Genomic DNA, 22126 nt, shown 5'->3' on the forward strand with positions numbered 1-22126 from the left:
GCCTATGAGGTAGAATTGTTTCCTTCAGTCACATTGCAGTGGTTTTGAAGGCTGGACTGAAAAGTGAGATATGGAAGAGTTAAATTTTTGGTTTGTGCATTATCATATTGTTCTAATTCAGCTTAATGAGTCAATTATCCACTTACAGAAATTAATTACAAAACAGGTTTTAAAAGTGTCCAGGATGTGTTCTCTCAAGCCATCAGTGTGTTGTGGAATGGTGTAAGTGATGCTGAAGCTCTCTCCACCTCTGCAGCTGTAAGTCACAGGAGGTGGGAATGGAGAGCTTCAGACTTGAACTGCAGTACGAAACCTCCTGTCAGTCTGCTGTGCCTTCTCAGTGTGCTGTGCCTATTCAGCTCTGCCTTGAATAAAAGTGGGCTTGAGAACATCACATGTTGGGGAAAAAATCCAAAGGGGGCTGGGAGCTAATTGAGCCACAGCATTAAGAGCTCCCCATCATTCTAGGGTACCTGGATGCTGCAAAGAGAGAATTTACTGCAGGGATTTTGGGCTGTAAGACATGAAGTGCCTGTCTGTAGCAGTGGTGTGGCTCATGTCAAGGGGATACCGTAGATCAGAGTTAAATTAAACTCACTTCATATATTTGTAAATGAGAAGAAGTATCTGTTTTCATGCTTAGGTGAACTTGATACATATGAATGGATGAACCCCAGTCTCTGGTTGTTGTTATTATTTTAATACTAAGTGAAGAACCCAGAGAGGATAAATTGCTTGTGTTTCTTCATGACAAAACTGGATTACATACAATCTGGAAGGAAATACTATACTTGATAGAATAAATCTGATTTATGTATTTATGTCTGTTAATCTTTCAGCATTAACACTGACTGAAGTTGGAATTAATTTGGGTGGGGTGGTTTTTTTGCTGATTTTGGGGGTTGTTTCTTGTTATCAGTAAAATAAGTTAAGCATTGAATTCATTATTCGAATATTTAAAGGCTGCATCGTGCATCACCATGAATGTGATCGTTAGAGGCACTGACAGCTTTCCCTCTGGCTATTAACATGTCTGCTTTATGCAACACAAATGTCAACATCACTACTCCTCTAATTAGAGCAGTAGGTCAAACAGGCTCTTTGTCTGTAGAAGAACCTGAGCCATTAGGCATGTTAAGAAGAAGCCCCTTTGTTAAGCTTGTTTTATCTTCTTAAGGTTTGTTTTGTCCTGTGACAACCTATAAATGCTATTTTTAAGAGTGCGGCATTTTTGCTTACTGCAGAAAGGGGACTAGATAGAAGAGATTCACCCTCAGCTGTCCACCTGGGCAGCAATCTCAGCTCACTGCAGGTCTGACCTGCATAAGGAGGGCGCATAGATTTGATTTTGTTCAAACAAGAATTGAATGTTCCCATAGACAGTTTAAATGATAGTAGTATTGTAAGCTGTAGATATTTATGAAGGTAAAGAAATATAACACTGTCTCTTACAACTGTTTTCTGTTAACTGATGCAAAGTGAAATTGCTGTGATTGTCCTCATTTGTGTACTTGACTAGAGTCATCAGTTTGGGTTTGCCTTTTCTGATCTGTTTTTAAGTAGGATTTAGCATTATTTCTATAGTAATAAATCATAGAATCACCAGGTTGGAAAAGACCTCTTGGATCATCCAACCATTCCTGTCTGCCCCTAAACCATGTCCCTCAGCACCTTGTCTACCTGTCTTTTAAATACATCCAGGGATGGTGACTCAACCACCTCCCTGGGCAGCCTGTTCCAGTGCCCAGTGACCCTTTCTGTGAAATATTTCTTTCTGATAACCAGTCTGAGCCTCCCCTGGTAGAGCTTGAGGCCATTCCCTCTTGTCCCGTCACCGGTCACTTGGGAGAAGAGGCCAGCTCCCTCCTCTCTACAACCTATTTTCAGGTAGTTGTAGAGAGCAATAAGGTCTCCCCTCAGCCTCCTCTTCTCAAGGCTAAAGAACCCCAGCTCCCTCAGCTGCTCCTTGTAAGACTTGTTCTTCAACCCCTTTACCAGCTTTGTTGCTCTTCTCTCGACACACTCCAGAGCCTCAATATCCTTCTTGTAGTGAGGGCCCCAGAACTGAACACAAATCTTCCATTTAAGACCAAGTAACCAGTGGTGCCCATCTTGAATATCTGAAAGATGTGATTGGTATTTACAGTTTAGCCCATTTGTTTTTCTGACAATGTCTTTGATTGCTTATCTTTCAATGCACTACATATCTTGCTAACTGGAATCGCCTTTGACATTATGGAAGTAGACGGGAAATTATTTTAAACTAGACATTGCTTTTAGCATCTTTTAATTTTTAAATACTTTAAAACATATTTTTAAATTTATTTTTTTATTTCCATGATCTTGGCTTTTTGTGGCTAAGTAGTTGGTGATTCTCCAGTGGAAATTCTCACATTTCAGAACTGCAGCACTTATTTAGAGTAAGTAATACTCAAATGAGTTAACACAGGCATGAGCTATTATATACACTTTAACCCTTCTAGCCGTTTCTCTGAAAGGCGAGTGCCAGTAGTACACAGGAGGTCCCAACCATCTTTCCTTCTTAAGGAGAAGCACGTGGAAGAGCAGTGCCTAGGACAAGCAGACAATGGGTGGTTTGGGTCTGGTTTCTCTGTTTTATGTTCTTTTTAGCATTTGGTGCAACCACTTATGCTTCTTTTATCCTGCCTGTTTCTTCCCTACAATTACATATGCCCCATGTGGATCAGGGTGGGTGCAAGTAAATCCTTACAGATTATATCCTTGTTCACTTGTACCTGGGAGCAAACCTGAAGAACATGGAGAGCACAAAAATAATAATCCATCATCCCTTCTCTAACCTGTTCCCTGGGCCACACAGCATACTCGTAGCCTTGGAAAGCACCGGCACTGCTGGGCATCTCCTTCTTGTCTCTGGCTGCTGCTTTTTGGAGGATCTATGCTACCATGGGGTTTTTTTTTTAAGGGTTTGGTTTTTGGTTTTTTTTTGCATTTGCTCAGTGACTGTTATTCTACAACTAATTGAAGCTATTTATTCCCCCAGACAGAAGCTGTACTTGGAGATTTATGTTGCCCTTCTCTTGAAGAGACAGTACTGCATATGCCAAATTAGCTGCAGCATATCTGTGACTTGGAGGCTGCTCTTCAGTAGGCTGGAATTAAACTGACCAAGATACTTCCAACGTAAATGCTGCTTTTATATAGAGTCTCAGATAGAGAATGCCAGGTGCCAAGTCTTCTGTTAATTTCAGAGTGGTACCTAACATATCATAAGAAGACCCAGTCTTGCCACTAAAGAACAAATGGAACTGGAATAACTGAATTGGCTTTAATCTGTTTAGATTACTGCAGGAAAGACTTATCATTTGAAGTCTTTCAGTTAGATTTTCCACTTCCTGTTGAATGTAAATTGAAGGACTAAGGGATACTGTTTCCTTACTGGTTTTTTTTCAGAATAAGAATGTGCACCAAAATACCGTAAATGAAAAGGATGAAATAATTTTGGCTGCTTGTATGTAAAACAAGACTTCCATGGAGGATATGCATGAGTATAACCATTTTCTTAGTCTGCATAAATAGTTCGGCTCATATTGGCTTAGTACAAGTGTGGCCTGTGGACTCTTCTGGATCTTGCTTGGTCAAGTGTGCCCCTGAACAAAGGAGACACAGAGAGGGTCATGGTTGGCTACTTAATTGGCCAGTACACTTAGAAATGAGCTCGGGATCTCTGCTGTTTTGGAAAGGAGCTCACACTGAGGATACTGTATTACCCACACTGGCTGTGCCCTGGTTGTTTGCTGGTAAACCCTGCTTGGCAGGAGGCATTTCTCTCCCTTGCCCAGCAGTGCTGACTCTCACACTGCTCCTTGAAGTGTCTCTGAAGGCACACTTCATTCGTGGTGTGTTGCTCTTCATTGTAATGAGCTGGGTGCTCATTAGAGCATCACAGTTACAAAGAGAGATGCAATTTTGCTTGAGCAATGCTGTAATATTAGTCTGGTACCTTGAAGCTAACCTTATCACAAACTGAGTTATGTCAAAATGTAAGTAATGGTACTTATTTGTAACATCTGAAGTGGATGATATAATTGCAAGTGCTTATGAAATGTGCAGATGAAAAAGCGAGGGGAAATGCAAATCTACAACCCCCCCCCTCATTCTCTCCTACCATTCAGCTAGCCCTCTGCTTCCTGGCTCTTTGACATCTTGGTCTACACCGGGACCTTGCCCTCATACCTTAGTTTCAGAGAGCTCCTATCCTATCAGGGCATACTCACTTCCCAGACACCTACAAGAGTTTCTATCATAATCATTTTTCCTGTTGTAAGTTTGTGCAACTAATTAAATCCAGATCACTGATAGTTCTTTCTGATAAAACCATGGTCTTCCTCCCCTTTTTGGAGGTGTGGGTGTTACTGTAGCAGAGCAGGTACTACACTGTTCCCAGCCTGCCTGTGAAGAGAGCTATGGCTCAGGCCTGCCTGTGAGTTCAGCTGCTCAGTGCAAAGGGGATCTGTCCACTGTGAAGCCTGAGTCTCATTTTTGGCATGTGACTGAGATCACCCAGGAGTGATGCTAGGTTTGAAGAGACTGATCACCAAAACCTGTCTTGAAGGGATACTGGTAGGGAAGAGTATAGAGTAGAGTAGAGCAGACTAGGCTAGGCCAGACTGGAATGGAACCAGTAAAATGGAATTTGTAACACACCCCCATCTTTTCTGAACCTTATGCTCATCCAAGATTTTTTTAGTGCAGCCAGCGTCAGCTAGTAAAGCAAGTGTGGTAGTGGTGTGGTAAGGAATGGTAGGTCCCACAGCCAGTTTGCTGGTGGCAGATGCACAAACTGCTGAGCAAGAAGTATTCTGCCTGTTTTTAGGGCATTTCTGTTAAAAACTTAAGTGCCCTGAGACTCCAAAGTCAGAGCTGGGCAGTGAGCTTGGCAGCAGTGAGCATGGCACCATGCATGGCAAGGGCTGGCACCACCTGCCTTAGGCATGTTGCAACCCAAGAAAGCCTGCATAAAAACCAAGACATGGAAAATCTCATGTATCAGCAGGTTTTATTATTCTTCCTGTTTTTAAAATGGTGTGAACCTAACTCTAAGTGGCAGTGGAAGTGAGAGACTGAGAGCGATAAGGCGTATGGCACACCAATTAATAGTTGTTGTTTTATTCTGTTTTCCTTTTTTTTTTTTCTGTTCTGGGGCAGGCGGGAGGATTCCTGAAGTGCAAAAATCCTCTATCCAGAAAAGATATGGGGGAGGGATGGAAAGCCAGACAAATGATAGTGTGTCCACCAGCTGCATAAGATCAAGCTAGAATAGAAACCATTCACTGTGCAGGCTACCATAACCTTCAGAGTAAGGCAGGGAAGTTTTATTTTCACACATCACGTACTTCAGAAGAGCGTTCCCCAAATCCACGGTCTGATTTCCAGCTGTGGTTGTATTATTAAGTAAATAAGGACTATTGTCTGGGTGTTAGAAGGCAGCCAGCCTAAGCAGAAAGACATGAGAAAGGCAGGGAAGGCAGATACATTGAAGGGAAAAAGCTCATGGCAAAAAATGCAGACAGTACTTAGGAAAATGGTTCTTTGAAACTAATGCTCCTTAACCCAGTTCCAGCACCCGTCACAGGGACACAAGCAATCTGAATAGGGGCCTCAGGGGTCAGTGTCCTATCCATTAAGCTGTAACTGCCTAGACTGAGTATGCAGCCTAAGAGACAATTCAGATCTTTGCCTGATTTGTATTCTGTTTGCACTTTGGGGAGTTGGTTACAGCAGACCAAATAACGCTGTAACACTCTCAGCTGATAACGCACTGATTATACAGTTCACTGTGAGAGATCTCGCTGTGAACTGACTGAAGGTTTCTGCCTCAATTTTGGTTTTGGTAAGATCTTCAGGGTGTAGCGAGAAGCCATTATGGATGGGGAAGAGGTTGGAGGTTATGGCAATTTATTAAATCTTTCTAAAGTCTTGTGTTTTTTAAAAAAAATTAACAATTCAATCAGAATACAGCTTTGGAAGCTGATTTCCTCATTCTTGTTGGGGTTGAGAAATAGTGGTGGCTGCACCTGAAAGAGGAATTTGCCTTTTGATCCCACCTCACTGTATCTATTAGCATTACCGTAGAGGCTGGGCTGCCTCAAGCTGGCCAAGTGGAAGACATACTGCAGGTTGTTTGTTGCTTCTTCTTAGAAATTCTCCACCACCTCATCTCAGTCCTCCTGAATTTCTTATCCTGGGACATGTTGGAGCTTGGGAAAACTCAGAAAGGCATTAGTGGGAAAGGAGAGTTGAATTACTTTTGAAACTTCCCCCGTTCTCTCTCCTTTCTGTAATTTGTTGACTTGTGAGTGATCTGGGCTTCTCTTTTTAATATTTTTTCCCCAAAACATTGTATCAGTTATGCAAAAAAGCGGTTATAAATATTTTGGTTCTGTTACAATAAAACCAGGATGTTATAATAATAACAAGGTGCTGTTATGAAAAGCACATCTTGATACGGTAGGCTGTTGAACACTTCCAGTTTATGTAGTGGCTCAAGGGCTAAACTTTTACGTTAAACTTTGGGTGGGAGGGTTGTCTTTTGTCAAGTCTGTCTGAACTGCTGACAAAAGCCCTGCATGTTTTAGGCAGAAAAAAATGCCAGAGAACTAGAAAGTCATATTTTTGGCAGAAGTCTGTAATTCCTGATAAGAAGGAGGGGACAAGACGGGAAATATAGGAAGTATAAAGAATTTGCACCCTTATAAGCTGTAACTGTCTTTGCTACTACTTACCAAGGTGGATTTGAAGTCATAGGAATTTATATGGTCATTTTTACAGCTTAGCACTGGAGAATAACTAAGTCTTCCATTTCTTATGGTTATTCAAAGGTGATTTCATTCTTTATTGTTCTTAATCAGCATTAACTTGATCATCCCCCTTCTTTTAAATCATTATAGCTTTCCAGATGGGCAGAAAGACTTGATATTTCTAGCATACAGTTTTGGAATTTTTAGTGAAAATTGCTTTGCCTTAGGTTTTGTTTGTTTGTTTTTCTCACCAATTTTCTAGTCATGATACGTTTCAATCTGCTGGGTGCTGTGGCTCAGTAGCCATAAAGGAAGGTGCTTCACAATATTCTGGCGTTTTACTTGACCTGCTTTCTTTTGGGGCTCCAACAGGGATCTATATTGTTTGTCATGTTCTTATGCAATAGTTTCCAAAGTGAGGTGTACATGAGACAATCCACTACGGTATAGGAAGAAGATGTTAGAACTTCAGTGGTACATATATATAGTTTATAAAGAAATATATATTGGGGTGTGTAAAGATTTTACTGGTAGCATTATGCAGTCAAAAAAGTTTGGAGACCATTGTTGTAGTGACTTGTTAGCTCATCTGCAAGAGATGTGGAAGAATCTTTGACAAATCTGACTTGTGAAAATTGCCACAAACCATAGGAACATGTTCTCTGTGTTGTGGACACAAGTAGTTTCATGGTTACTACAAACCCTGTGATATGGCTTGCAAGACTGTTGGTGATTATTTTTGATGCTGGTCCCAAGGCATCTTCTATGATCACTTTCCAAACTTTATGCACCTTCAGATTTTGTTGTTACAGGGGATTCCATTCATAAGATTTAATGAAATCAGGAATAGACTATGTGTTTCCAAAATGTCTAAATTTACTATCTGATGTGTTTTTAGTAGAAGCTTAGTCCTGGGTACTGCTACATATAAACATTAGCAGTGATACTTATTTGGCTGTAGCCTGAAGCTGACTTTAGAAAGGACTGTACATGCCACTACGGAGGCTTTGGTGGTTGTTGGCTGCAGATGGAAGATCTGCCTTGGAAACTATGTTAAAGTTGATATTTCTTATCTCAAATAGAAATACCAGAAATTTATATGACCTCTCCATAAATAAGGAGCTATGAAAAATAATGTAAGCCGTTCAAATGACCACTGCCTACAGCTGCTGAAACCACTTGTGATGATCTGTTTACTAAAGTGTAAGGAAAAATACAAGCTGAAAGTGAAAACACATCTGCTGTGGAGCACTGTCGGGGGATAGGGTATGCCTGGTGACATAAGTATGAGAATGTTTTTCAGCTGATACCCTGAGTAGATTTATATTGACACTCAGACCATTGCTAATGTCTCTTTAGAGCAAAATAATTGATTTGCTTTAACATAAGAAAAGTTATGTAGAAAAACTCAGTACACCTCAAAATCTGCAGTACAGAAGAGGGTTTGTAGCAGTCTATACTCTTTAATTCTCCATCTCGGGTAAAGGCAGGAGATGATAAGCTTTATCTGTGGTTACTGATGGGGGTAGTTACTGCTCTTTACCTACTGCTGAAGCAGGTGTGGGAGATGCGGCTGGTACTAACTATAAGCTAGGAGGTGCCTTCTGCCTCCAGCAGGGAGATGCCCAGGGTGGTGTCTGCAGTGAGACTGATGACATGGAGGCTTAGAAGATATGGTCCTTTTCACCACTGACTGCCATGAAACAGTATGGAAATGTTTGTTTAATAATGAGTGTAGAATGTCCCAGGCAGTCAGGACTCCTAAGTACTTTCATGCTTTCAGGGGAACTTTTTCTGGCAAACTTTGATCATATTAAATAAATTTCCCATGATATCATAACGCTCCATTTGTTATAAATGTGCTGATTTGTGGATGTGTAATTAGCTGACTCAAGCAAAAAAGCATTATAGATACCTTGTGTATGAAGTGGCAGTTTATTTCTCTCCATATGGTCTATAACTTGTTCCATGCTGTTTAATGTGGGGTCTGGGCTTACTGCCCGTTGCTCATCACAATTTATAGAGAGGAAAATAGAAGGCAACCAGAGTTAATTTTCTACAATACAGTTATTTCCTTAATGCAATAACTAAGCTGTTTGCATCAGCCAAAACAGACAGTCCCCTTGAAAGCAGGTGAGTCCTGACTATTCTCTCTGCAGAGTGAAAGGTTGGAGGTGAAATCGTCATAGAAAAGGGCACTACATGAATGAAAGAGTTGGAGTGTCATCAGAAGATAAAAATAGAGGTCCTCAAATTGCACATAACTCAGGTCCTTTAGAAGATTTAGGTTGTAAAGGGTTTTTTCTGCCATATGTATACCAAGGGTTAATTCTTATCTCTTCTAAGTCTACGGCAAAACTTCCTTGGACCTCAGCAGTGACAGCACTGCATGCTAAATTAGTATTCTAAGAAGACTCTTCTTTGTAAAATATGCTCAGAGCAGGAATATTTTTTTTGCTGTCAAAGTGGCAGTTAGCACCTTGCCTTGTTGCACATTTTTAACACTTGTAATACTAAATAAGTATATTCTACTTTCTATCCAGTATCTCTCCTGTTCCTTTAAAATGACTGAAGAGCATGAGCAAAAGATTTCAGAGAGCAGTAGTATGTATTAACATACAGGGCTAAACTTTCTGAGGACAAGGAATTTTTTTTGTCTGTTGCAAACACAACAAAGATGAGGAAGGGTCATATTCAAAATCTGTTAAGAACTGTGAAATCTGAATATATAGATGCATATTTTATATACTGTTATGTAGCATTTTTTCATGTATTCCTACAATGTTCCTGTAGTTTATCAAATTATACAGTTTCAGTGTCACCTTTCAGATTTCTTAATCATGAGGTCATTAAACGAAAGACATTGCCATATGCAAATTTTGACTTTCATGCAGCATAATAAGATGCCTTTTTGGAGTAACACTGAATTAAAACCATAAATATAAAAAATAATTTGGAAGGTGGGAAATGTATGCATATAAAGAAAAACTATTTTAATCATATCTGCCTTTAAATAGCTCTTAGATGGTTATGTTTTATTTTTGTATTAGGATTGTAAAAGTTTTTTGGAGTATACACAACACATTCTACAGTGTATCTTCATCCCATTCTTAAAAATTAACTAGGTTTTGTATTTGGAGATGAGTCATTCTGAGGCTGAGATGCTCAGGTTTCTGCATTGAGTCTGTAGCTCTAAAGATTCAAAATATATCACATTATTGCCTCACACAAATCATGTTTCATCTGTTAATGAAGCTCTTCAAAAGAAAGTGAATACATTACTTGGGCATCTTTGGAACATGAAAGCCTAGTACATGGCCAGGAGACGTGCTGCTCAGAGACCTATGGGAATATTCACATAACTGCAACTAAAGCCTTGCTTCTGTGTTCTGGAATCCCGATCTTCTCACACAGATCTCAACACATGACTGAAATAATCTGTTTATCCAATATATGGACCTTTGTGAAGACTGGATACAAATCAGCTACTAGGTCTTATTTGCCATTTGTCTCAGAGTGCTGTTTCCTTCTGAGTGCTCCCTTTATAGTCCAGGGCCACAGAGGCATTTTAGCAATGCAAAGGGGTGATTAGAGGCACTTCTGCTGGAATGTATGCTGTAGTGCTTAATGAAATTAATTTGGCTTATGACAGGGTTACTGAGAGACAGCACTGGGCTTTGTCCCACTCACTGTCACTGTTTCCCAGTGTGACTTTGAGTGTGTCAGCAGTGACCTGCTCTTTGCTGTGCTTTCATCATGCACAGCAGTAGCAGGAGTTGAGGAAACCTGGGAGTTTTCAGTTACGCTCAAAGGTATTTGTATCCAGGAGAACCAAATATTTAAAACCAGATTATTCTAGCTCAGGAGCTAGCTGGTATTATCATAACTGATATTTGTGTGTAAGGAGAATCATATCTGCTTGGTTAAGTGGGAAAACTATTCTGAGAAGTAAGTGCTGTCTCCTCCACCCTCCCAAAAAAATAGTGACTGTATCTGTCCCAAACACAAAAGCAGAGATATAAAAAGGCTGCTCATAGCTTTCTTTAGTCCATCTTCCTGCATCCTTCCACTAGAACAGTGGAGTCAGTGTGTCTGGTCTGGGCAATTAGTGATTTGAGTCTGCAGTTATTTGGAGTTGCATTTTCAGGTTATATCATTCTTTTCTAATATATGCACTAAAGTACTGTTTACACAGGCAAACTCTATAGCAATAGTCTAAGCAGTATATGAGCAATAGAGAGGAACTACCACTTGATTCCAAATAACATCTGGTTTTTAATTCATGGTAAGCAGGACTTTTTGAATGAAACAAGGCAGTGCCCAAAATTCCACCCAGATTTCAAAACAGAAGAGCGTAGTATCAGGAAAATGCAGCTGAACAGAAATCCCAGGAAAGTAATAATAAAATGTTTCATTAAACAGAAAAAAAAAAGACATGAAAAAAAACCACAGTAGAAAACATTTTCTTAAAGGTCAGTGAGAACTTGATTTCTTGTTGGGTTTTAAACTTCCCCATCAGTTGAAAACCGAAACACTTCAGTCATACAGAGATTCACTGCAGAGGAATCAGAAGCTGCAGCTGAGTGGGCAATGCGCTAGCAACAGTGAGACCGAATAGATTTTGACACCCATGGTTTTTACTAGGTGCCATTTCACCAATAGTTTCTGCAGGTCTTTCTGTTGCACCATGAAAGCAAATATTTTGTAACAGGAAACCCAGTGAATGCAAAAAGCACTCTGCTTCTCTGCTCAGGAGGAGTGGTGTTTGCAGCCCAGCTCCCCACTGCAGTGTTTATGCGCCTTGCATAATTCAGCCTGTTTCTTATACTTCTCTCTTCTTGCTATATTGCACAGGGATCTGAGGTTATTCACATGTATGTTGCACTCTGAAAGCACTGCAAGGACGTGAGCTATTGTGTCATCTCCTGAGGACTGATCTCCTCAGAGCTCTGCGGGTTTTGCTGTCATTAGTGGAGACTTCAGAGCCTCCAGTGCAGAGAAGGCCTGTATGCATGGGACGCTACATGCTGCCTGTGTGGTAAAATCACAGGTCCCTGCTGTGTTTCTAGCAGGTCTTCAAAAGCAGAGCAGCTCCACCGTTTGTGGGGTGATGAGGAAGATGAGCTAGGTGCCACCACAGCTCCAGGTCAAGTTCAGGCAGAGGCAAAAGGGATCAAAGTAGGTGGGAAGGGTAAGATTTTGTGCAATGGTTTACAGGAAGGAGGCAGTTTGTTTGCATTGCACTTTAGGGAACTGGGTTCAGATTAGGTAATGTGCCTGTTCCTGGTTTATGTAAAGCCCAGCAGGGTACAAAGCAGCTCAGCAAAATGCTACAGTGGCACACAAATGTCTGCAAGCCCTCTTTCCCCCTTCCACATGCTAATCCTGCACTATCTTCCTGGGATGACATCGTGGGATGGCTTAAGTAATGCCATGGGAAAAGTATTTTCATAAGCAGTGTATGTTAAAAAGTGCTATTAAGTTAAAGGATGTAAAGTCATCAGGAAGAGGGTTCTGGTGATGGCCTGAGCTAGGGAGAGGCAGTTGGGATCTCTTGACTGTCCAGTGGGTTTATTTTGCAATTGTTTGCATTTTGTACTGTCCGTTTTTGTGCAATCACTGATAACATACTTAGACACATTAAGAGAAATTGTGAGCACACTGACAAAAATACCCTGAAGATAATTTCATGTGAAAATGGGAAGAAAAAAAGGGCCTGCCACCTCTGAGAGGTAGCCCATCAAAACCACTGCAGGTGGGGTAGCACTGAGGTATTAATTTGCTGTTCTTTCCATGACATCCACTCTTTTTGCTGTAATATTTTCAGTTATTATTCCTAAATTTGCAAAGTTTCTGTCTGTGTTAATAGGCCATCTTGCTGTTATAGTCAAATGGCAATGCCCAATTAGAGGAGCAGCAGGGCAGACAAATGAGATCCCACAGAGATAGCAAGGGAGGTGGAAGCGTTACTGCAGGGAAAGAAAAAACCTACCTGTTAATGGGAATGTGGATGCATGCAAACATATGTAGGCAACTCCTGGCAGGATGTAAATGAAGTCTTGTAGTCTTTCAGGGGTCTCCCGTACCCACAGCATGGTCAAGGAGGCTTAGTTTTGCAAGGCACGCTAAATAAAAAAATATACAGTGCGTAGAACTGACTATCTGAAAGGCAGTAGTGGATGACACATTTCCTACAGCAGAAGCTGAGAGATAAGGTATCCTCCAGCTTATGGCTGTCATTTCTGCAGTGGCTGCTCCAAACTAAATCCTGCATGGCATTTGAGGGAGGCTTAGTGCAGAGCAGGCAGGAGTGCAGAGGAGAGGTGATGAAGTCTCATCTTTGCTGTCTCCAGGTTCCAGCTGGCTGAGGGCCAGTCTGCTGCTGAGTCTCCCAGCTGCTGGTGATGGAGGGAGGGCACGCACTGTTTATATACTCCATGGAGCAAATTCTGTCTTTTTTTTAAATGTTGGAGAGTTCTTCCATGTATTCCTGTAGGCTACTTGATCGATCACCTCCTTCTGTGAAGATGTTTTGTTTAGTTTATGTATTTATGGTGTTGCCCCAAATAGGATAGTGGGTTGGAGAGCAATGAAAAAAAGCTTTTGCACTGGCTGGACCCCAAGTTAGCCAGGTGTGAGCCAGCTCCCATCTGAAAACTGTCTTTACATGGTAGCTGAGAGTCAATGTGCGGTAGTGTGGGCACAGTGCCGTGCTAGTTCAAGTTCAGGGTTGGAGCTGGCAGGCAAAGCCAGGCTGGTAGCAAGGCAGGATGAGAGCCCTTGATACCTATGGGGCCCCTGGGTTTGGTTCTGCCCAAGCAAACACCCAGGCCATAAACGTATAACAGCAATTTCTTCTTGGTTTGAGCTTTGTTTGCTTTTTTTTTTTAAGACAGTGAACCTGTACCTTGAGAGAATAAGTGAAATGCTTTTAATATCGATGCCACCAATGAGGCAGAAGCAGTGTATCTAATCTTAATCTATATTGTTTGGACTTTCGTTGGGTAAATCAGCTGAAAGAAAGAATACATTTCTTCTTTAAAGTCCCTTCCCCGCCCCTGCCTACAAGTAAGTGTTACTTCCTGCCCTTGTGCTCTCTCTATAACGCTTCCCTTTCCTGTTTTGGTTGTAAGCCTTCATATAGGCTCCTGCTTGCCTCCCTGCCAAATTTGTCTTCTGCTCTGTAATCAGGTGCAATAGCCTGTTCTGGTTTAAGCACATGTTCTAGTTTTGAGCGGATACTCCTGCACGGTTACCTGACCAGGTCTTCCTCAATGGCAGGCACGTAAGTATCTGGGGACTGTGCAGGATGGCATGGAATTTGCTGGCCAGGGTTAATTTGACGGAATGGGAAGGACAGCGTGTATCATCATAAATGTGGAAGATCTGCATTTGCTTATAGCCTCGTAGGATAGTTTATAAATGTATAAAATGGTAATTAAGCTTTTATGGCAGTGTGACATTAATATGCATCCGCTGGCAGTGAGGGAGAGGCTGGCTTGACGGAGCTGGACCCCTTCATTCCTTGTCTGCCTCCATCGCCTCCAGGGGAATTGTCACAAGTTTATTTACATTTCTTCTGGGATTGAAGGGAAACCAAGGCAAAGCAACACCAGTTTTAATGAAAGGCCTTTATGATAGTTTCCTGTATTTGCTGATGAGTCTTCTTCTCCTGATTATTACTTATGATTATGGTCATTCAATGCCTTTGTTTAAGATGATGTTCTGCTGAAATACAGATGTGGCTGGCCCATGAATGAGTAGCCTCAATCACGTATTTTTACTTGACAGTTCAGTTTTGGGGTTTGCCTAATGTGTATTTTACAAGATTAGTTACTTCTTGATTTTACTTCTGTAATTTAAGAGTGAAAGGAAATAGTTTATATTAACAGCAACCTGATCTAGTCAAGTTGCTTTTTTACTGTTTTTTGACTAATTGGGTTCATAGTATTTCCCCAGGCCATGTACTTGATTTTAGGAACTTATAAACGTTGATTTGATGTTTATTTTTAGGAACTCCCAAAGTATATCTTCAAGGTAGTATGCAAAATCTGTAGGTGAACCACACTTCATTGCAGAAAGAAATGCTTTGTGAATCAAGTGTTAACGGAGCAGTGGAGTTTCTCCGTAGGAGACAGCAGTGACTCTACGTTGTTGGAGAAGCTGGAAGTTGAAGGGAAAGTTTCTTGGAGCACAGCACGGCTCTGGGAGTCTGGCTGCCTGGCAGCGACAGCACATCTCTGAATTACTACATTTCCTCTATGAGGTGCCTTTTGCAAAGCATATTCTAAAGATGTTGTGTTGAGATACTGGTGAGTGGAGTTCCCCTTAGAATCATTTAGATTCTTATGCTTCAGTTCGCAAAACTGAAAAGTGGTGGGTTAAAATAACTCCACCGCATAGGTTTAAAATCTCAGCAACACAAACCAAGCAGATGCGCTGGCACAAGGGTGTCAATCTGGCTGGTTTGCTGGCCCTAAATCTCCACTGATTGGCAGATGTGTGATTTAAGTGCCACAGCGGACACTGAGAGGTCAGGGCTCTCTACAGACTTTCACTGGTGGTACTGAGCTGTTCTGGACTGACAGTCAAGCCCAGGTGGAAGATCTCTTTCGCTGCAGTATCGTTTTGCATATGTTATTTATTTTTTGTATTTCTACTTACTTCTCCATGTTTAAGGGCAGTGAGGAGGTGACAGAAGGTTATGTAAGTTTCTCTGGTCATGCCAGGATTGCAAGCATGATGTTCCCAAATTTAGCAACTCATCTCCCAGAGTCCTGGCTTACTCTTGACACCTGGGTGCCTCATAAGCTGTCTCTTTTTGGTTTACAGCTGAAGCATCTGCAGTGGATGTCTGCAGCAGGTACTGGACATAGCAGTTTCCACTGGGTATGCCAGTGTAATAAAGGACAATTCAAAATGAATGTAATTTCTAGCAGAAAGAAAAGTAACTCTTAAATACACTTCCTTGTGGAGGTGGACTGGTGTTCATCTTATTCTTGCTAATGCCGTGGGCATCAGTATTTCCATTTCCTGCTCTGTGAAACATGTATTTATCTTGCAGGTGTGTCATGACTTTATTTACCAGCGTCAGTTTTTTTGAGATCTGTTTATGAAGGAGGCTTTGTATATGCACTATTTTGTTGTAAGTATTTAATATTAAGCTATTAAATACTGGAGTTAAACAGTAGAGAGAGGTAGTGGCCAGGCACCTGCAGCAGGTGCTCAGTGCAAAAGACCTATCTCCCACTGGATACGTAGTCAAAGCCCAGAGACAAAGGCAAATGTTCCATGTGTATGTGCAAGTTGAGCAGGAGGCCAAAAATAGCAGCTCCTCCGGGAAGTGGGCTTCGTTTCAGGCTGGCTGAGGCAAGGGTTGCATTGCTGGGGAGGTCTCTCTGCACAGGCAGGCAAGCAGGAGTGAGTACAGGTGGAGGACTTCTGACCATTGAGTCCATGGGTTGCAGTTTCAAGGGGTCTCATGAAATGGGCTCAGAAAAGCAATTAGAGATAGTGGCTGTGGGTCCTCTGTATTAGATACAAAACTGTGATTGGTGTTTTTCTAAATGTGTGCTGGAAGATATTCTGGTGTCTACATGTCACTGAGGATTGAAAAGCTCCTGTCTGTATGTGAAGTCCCTATGGGTTTTCTCTGTCTGTAGTGTGATCAGTGGTTGAATGCTCTTGTTTCATTACGAGATATTGCTGCATTGCTGAGGAAGTAAGTAGGGTGAATGATGGTGACACTGGCTCCCCTGTGGCTCTGTTTGCAGAGGGAAATAGACTTTGAAAAAGGACATCCCAGAAGGAGTCACAAGCGTAACTCGTGTTGGGGAAATGAGGCTCCCAGTGAGAAATGAGATCATAAGCAAAGCTGGTGGTGACTCTCTGTTGGGAAAGGTGGAGAGCCGCTTCACTACAGTGAGTTTTATCTGCAATGAGCTCAGATGTCAGATATCATGGATATGAGCCCAGTTGACATGACTGACTAATGTTCAGATAGTCTCCCAGTTTTTTTGTTCTGTAAGTCCAGTTGTCAGAAAGAAATGTCTACCTATTTCTGTAAAGACTACTACTGAAGCACTTTCCCTGCATCCCAGTCATTATTGTATTTGTTATAGTGAAACCAAGTAAATCGTTTAGCAAATTAGTCGATTAGAGTTTGTAGCGCACTTTAAATGCTGCTGGAACTTCTAGCTTACTAATTTTGAGATTAGCATGGATATGTACCACACAGGCTACACATCTCCATATACAGCATTTTGTATTTACATTAGCTGTTTGAGCTGATGTCAAGAGAATTCTCATGGCTTCTTAAATGTGTATCAGCATCTATTTTTTGCATGTCAGGTTTAACCACAGAACTGTGACTTTCAGTAGGCAGGCTCAGTGGACAAGCAGAGCGAGATGTGTTAAATGGCTTGTGAGTTATCGCACACATTCTATGTGCTGATGGTTTGTTCCCAGGTAGGACAAGCCTTGGGCAAAGTAGTATTGTTCATGACACGAATAAGGATGGTTAGATCAGTAAAAAATAATTAATCATTAGTCATTTAAAGGGGAGGGAAGGATGGGAAGTGGAAATAAAGAATAACGTAAACGCTTGTGAAAGTAGCTGATCGCATTTCCTAAGAATACCAGAAGACAGCTGATTTGAAGGCGTGAGAATAATGAGCAGCTTGGAACAAGGCAGATCCATAATAGGTTCAAAAGTATGATATCTCGATTTCTGTCAGGGGAGCTTTCACAGTTTATGCTAAGTGAATTTCTGCCCCTAGGATACAGTTGTGTCTGTAAATATAAAAGATAGTGGAAGTCTCCTGGTCCAGCTGGCACACTGGAGCAAAGCCCACAAAATTAGGTGTTGAGCCCTGAGGCTTGTTGTCGCCATCATTTGTTACACTTTTTGAGAGCCTGATTTGATGATCCTCCAAAAGCAGTATGACATTGCTGCGGCTGTGTATTTTAAACCTCTGCCATTGCCCTCTGTGTGGGCTGGAGCTGGACGGGGAGTCCAGAGTAGGGCTGAGATAACCCTGTGCCACAGCAGGCTCTGGCTGGTGTCACTATTCAAAGGTGGGCCTGGTGACTCAGCACCACGCTCTGCATAAGTTTTATTCATGAGAACGTGATTTGTGAGCAGATAAAACATGTCAATGAATAAGCAGTTCAGCTTGGCCTCTCATCTTTTTCTCAGTCTGGGGCAGGAGAGAAAAGCCTTGGAGACCCTTCAGAGCCTCTCTACCAAAGACTTGCTGCCAAACATTATGATTTACTCCCTCTTTCTTAGTTCACAAAAAAATACAGGTATTTTCCTGAGGATGCCCTGTGTTATATTTTCCATACTCCTTTGTGACTCTCTTGGCTATGAGACCTTGGTAGTCATAAATATACTAAAACCCAGGAAGAAGAATGGCACAGACAAAAGATGAGAGATATTTCTGGATGATTCATTGCAATACTGTCTTGAAGGGCAGCCTCTTTGCTAGCCCCAACTGCTTTCCCTGAATGTTTCCCTGTGTCTTAACTGATACCTTTAAGCTTTACATGACTCACTTGAGGCTGGAAGCGCTGCTGACACCATAGCTAGCAAAGCATGCCATTTGGCCCAAGAAGGGTTAACTCCAAATTAGCTGATCTGCTAATTTGTGAAGACAAATCCTAAATAAAGACATGGAAGACGGTGGGGCAAGATTATACACAATGAATTAAAAGGTGTTGCCTGAAAACACACTCTTTTTTTTTCATTTATAGTTTTGTAATATTGAAACCATATTCTTTCAACCTCAGCAATGAATGCTCAATTTTAGGTACCAGCTAAATGATACCTGAATAGCGAGTGAAGGATTTCCCAGTGCAATCTGCTTCTATCAGATACGAAGTTAAGTAGATTTGCTTTAACTTAAGGAAAACAAGTGGACCTGTTGCAGAGGCTTGTCATACTAGAAGTGTAAAGCACTGAGGAGAAAATGTTTTCAGAATAGATACGGGTGGATATCAGGATTGGGTGTAAAGGGGTCCCTAGGGAGAACCCCTTTCCTCCCCACATATAAATAAGATGTCTCAAATCTGCCCTAGAGCATACTGCAGCTCATTGGAGTAGATGTTATTCAAAACCATGAACAATGTAGTAATTAAGACCCTTCTATGATGAAGTTTTTATCTTTTGCAAGTATTTGCCTATGGTGGAAAACCATGTAGATGAGTCTGATGACTTGTATGTTAATGTAACATAAAAGCTCAATAGGGGAATTAGTAAGATTTGGAAAATTATGTGAAACTTGATGACTGTTCTCCAACACATGCCCATTTTTCAGTAACTTTTGTGTATTCTGAAGAAAATAAGGCAAGTTCTTAGAAGCTGCACTTTCGACTTTGTGTATAAATACTGATGTCTGCCAGACTCTTCTCATGGAGAAGAAATGTGACTGTAACTGTGTGACTAAAACTTGTATTTATTACACGTTATGTGTAGTTGTCATAAGTATCAGTGATGCATGGTGGCAAAAAGAACAGAAAATTTTCCTGGAGCTTCATGAAACTAACATTGCTTGATTTTCGTTAAGTTAATGGACTCCACTGATGATGATAGAGAGGTTCTCTCTGATTCTTATAAGAAGAATACTTTCTGGACTGTTTTCAGGCAAGCCCCTTGAAGCATCAGTGGCAGAATTGTGCATTTTCTGGGTAGGATGAGTAAAGAGTCTTCAGGAATAGAGTTACACCTCCATTTAGGATGAGACAGCAAGCTAGCAATGGGTCCCTGGGGGCATTTTAGGTTTTGAAAGATTGATGAAGTGTTTTGCAGGAACGGATTCCCCTTGTGCTGTACTTTTTTTATGTTCCTTTCTGTTATTTCACTGGAGGCCAAATAACAGGCTTGATCCTGTTCCATTTAAATGAATGATGAAAAATTTCCATTGACTGTAGGGAGAGCAGGGATTGACCTTGGTGTGTTGCTTTATGTTACACTAACAATTGGTTGTCATGCATTAAATATTGCTCCTGGGGTCTATATCTATATTTCAATCACAAGATGATAGAGGGGTTCTTTGCTGCAGTTTTCAATGGCAGCTGAGTTTGACAGCAGAGTTGCTGTTTTTCACCAGAATCTGTGTGTGGAAATGTGAGTAACAGCACAGTAAGGCCCTCATGTCTGTATGGTTAGGTGCATTCTCTCTGTTGTAAGGATAATTTAATGGATTTTGACTAATTAGGGAACCCGTGACAATTGTGGTTTCCAAAATTCATTGGAATTTGAGACAAGATTGGGTCCCAAACTTACAGTGATAAAACTAGTGGTGTGCCCTTGCTTTAGTGCAGCGAGGCTTATAATGACTGGCAGGGCCAGAGGAAAAGGACCCAGTATCACACTGGCTGACCGTGGCTCTGGCAGGGATCGTGTTTTCTAGGAGCCCAAAGGCTTGCAGAGCTGGATGTTGCTGTAGCCCCAGGGAGCTGATACTCCCCACACCTGGAGCTGGAGGTGGCACGAGACACCTGGTAGCACAGGCAGGTGTGCAGCATGCAGCCGCAGGACTGCCCTAGAGGTTATTTTTAGCCATCCTGCTTCCACATGGCAAAGCTAATCCAGTATATAAACCTTTTTGCTGGTGCATTTTCCTCCTGTTCTCCCGATCTGTGAATCTGAGGCAGAGTGAGTGTCCCCAGGCAGGTATGAAAGAAGCAGGCAGTGCCACCACTGCTGCCAGTCTGTGGCTCCTGCACCAGCTGGAGGATTAGGCAGGCTGGAGTGAGCTCAAATCCCTCAGCTGCTAGTGTCAGATATGGAGAAGCTGCCACGAGACATTAGCGTACCTTAAAAAAAGGGATGGAAAGGTATTTGCTGGGTAACTAAATCAGCAAAGGTACAGCTGTTTTCCAGGTATTTCGCATAACAAAGCAACAGCAACTGGTGGATGAGCTGGATTTTATAAGTTCTGAAGAATGTAAAGAAAATAATATTTAATCTGTCTTTTCTGAATATATCGCTCCAGTAACAGAATCTATCTGTTCCCGTGTTATGTAAAAAGTCACAGTTTATTCTGAATTTGTTTACCTTGTTCCCTCTGTAAATGCTGTGAAGAGTTTTCAGACTCTGACCCACAGCGTGGGGGAGGTCTGTGGGCTACCTGGAGGCTATGCAAAGTGGTAAAACAAGCCAGAGTCACTTGGCTTTAGTGTTCAGCAGGGGATGTGTCTGTCTTGGATATCTTTTTGAGAGACACAAGTCATAAAAGGTTGAAAATTGTTTCTGTAATCTATTCAGTTCCTCTTAATACTTACAGTAATATACTCCCTTTCATCAAAACGATGGCAGTGGTGGGGTTGGTTGTGTTTGGGTTTACAGCAGTTGGTATCATTTACAAGTGGTGTAATTTAGCATGGTGCCAGTGATATGGTTTAGCACCAACCAAGAGCTTCTTGTTTATTTGTTTGTGTACTGGTGAGGCATTACTGAGACAAAATCAAAACAAGGAAGTATATGCAAGAGAGGAGGGGAAAAAGGATTTGTGTGCAAAGTGGATTACCACTTGATATCGCATTGCCAAAAATTATTGAATGCGGCTTGGGCTAAGGAAAGGAGGTATATAAAAATATATATAGGTCTAAAGTTAATAGGGTGATCATGAACTTAAGATTTTTGCAGAAAATAATAGTTTTATTTAGTCCTAAGTTGCACTATTTGCTTGTTGAAAATTCCTGTTATATTTGAAGATCTCAAATCTCTGGAATTTGGGGGGATCCATTTTTTCTTCATACAAGGAACTCTTATTTCATTTGGTATAAAAAAATGTGGCTGGGAAGTCAGGAGAGCAGGAAGTGAAATCTTGATCCATATTGACATGTCACCTCAACAGTATTTGCCATTTCTTGCACATGAAGGGTGTGTTTCCGCACAAATCTAATGTATGCATATTAGGCACTGGTGTGCAAGCATGAGGTAAAGAACTGATGAATTTCTATGAATCTACAGAAGAAAAATAGTTATTAATGCTGTACAAAATAATGTCTGTGTAATTCAGACATTCATGGATTCCCCTTTTCCACCTATTCTGTTGCTGGTTTGAAGGAAAAAAGAACTCCTGCATATTTTGCACCATGTACTCTGGGATTTCTAAGTGTGTCAGGGGGTCTGGGTATTAGACGTCAGCTGGATTAACGTAATTGATTTCTTCAGTTTGCCTAACGTGGCTTTTGGTTCAAGGTCTACTTGCTTCCAGTTTTAAATGTATAACTCATCTGTGGATATCACATTTATTTTTGTCGGTAAGCAATAAAACATCGGTAAGTTTTCATGCAAATGTGAAAGGCTTCAGTTGCCAATAGGTACATTAAATAAATGG

The 22126-nt window shown here is 41.3% G+C and overlaps 1 protein-coding gene across 7 annotated transcripts in view; it reads left to right on the forward strand.

Annotated features, from left to right (window-relative positions):
• The window catches only part of EVL (Enah/Vasp-like), a 160946-nt gene that overhangs the window by 57865 nt on the left and 80955 nt on the right, over positions 1 to 22126 (forward strand). Inside the window, exon 1 of one of the 7 annotated variants that reach the window (XM_069858817.1) lies at positions 13891 to 14064. The exons of 5 other annotated variants lie outside the window; for them this stretch is intronic. In XM_069858817.1, the coding sequence (XP_069714918.1) occupies positions 14054 to 14064 (11 nt within the window). In that variant the 5' untranslated portion in view covers positions 13891 to 14053. Of the gene's footprint in view, positions 1 to 13890; positions 14065 to 20493; positions 20630 to 22126 lie in introns of those variants that run through there. One more of the 7 variants, XM_069858820.1, reaches the window with a different exon arrangement.

The sequence above is a fragment of the Phaenicophaeus curvirostris genome, chromosome 5 (assembly GCF_032191515.1).
Source record: "Phaenicophaeus curvirostris isolate KB17595 chromosome 5, BPBGC_Pcur_1.0, whole genome shotgun sequence".
Taxonomy (NCBI): Eukaryota; Metazoa; Chordata; class Aves; order Cuculiformes; family Cuculidae; genus Phaenicophaeus; species Phaenicophaeus curvirostris.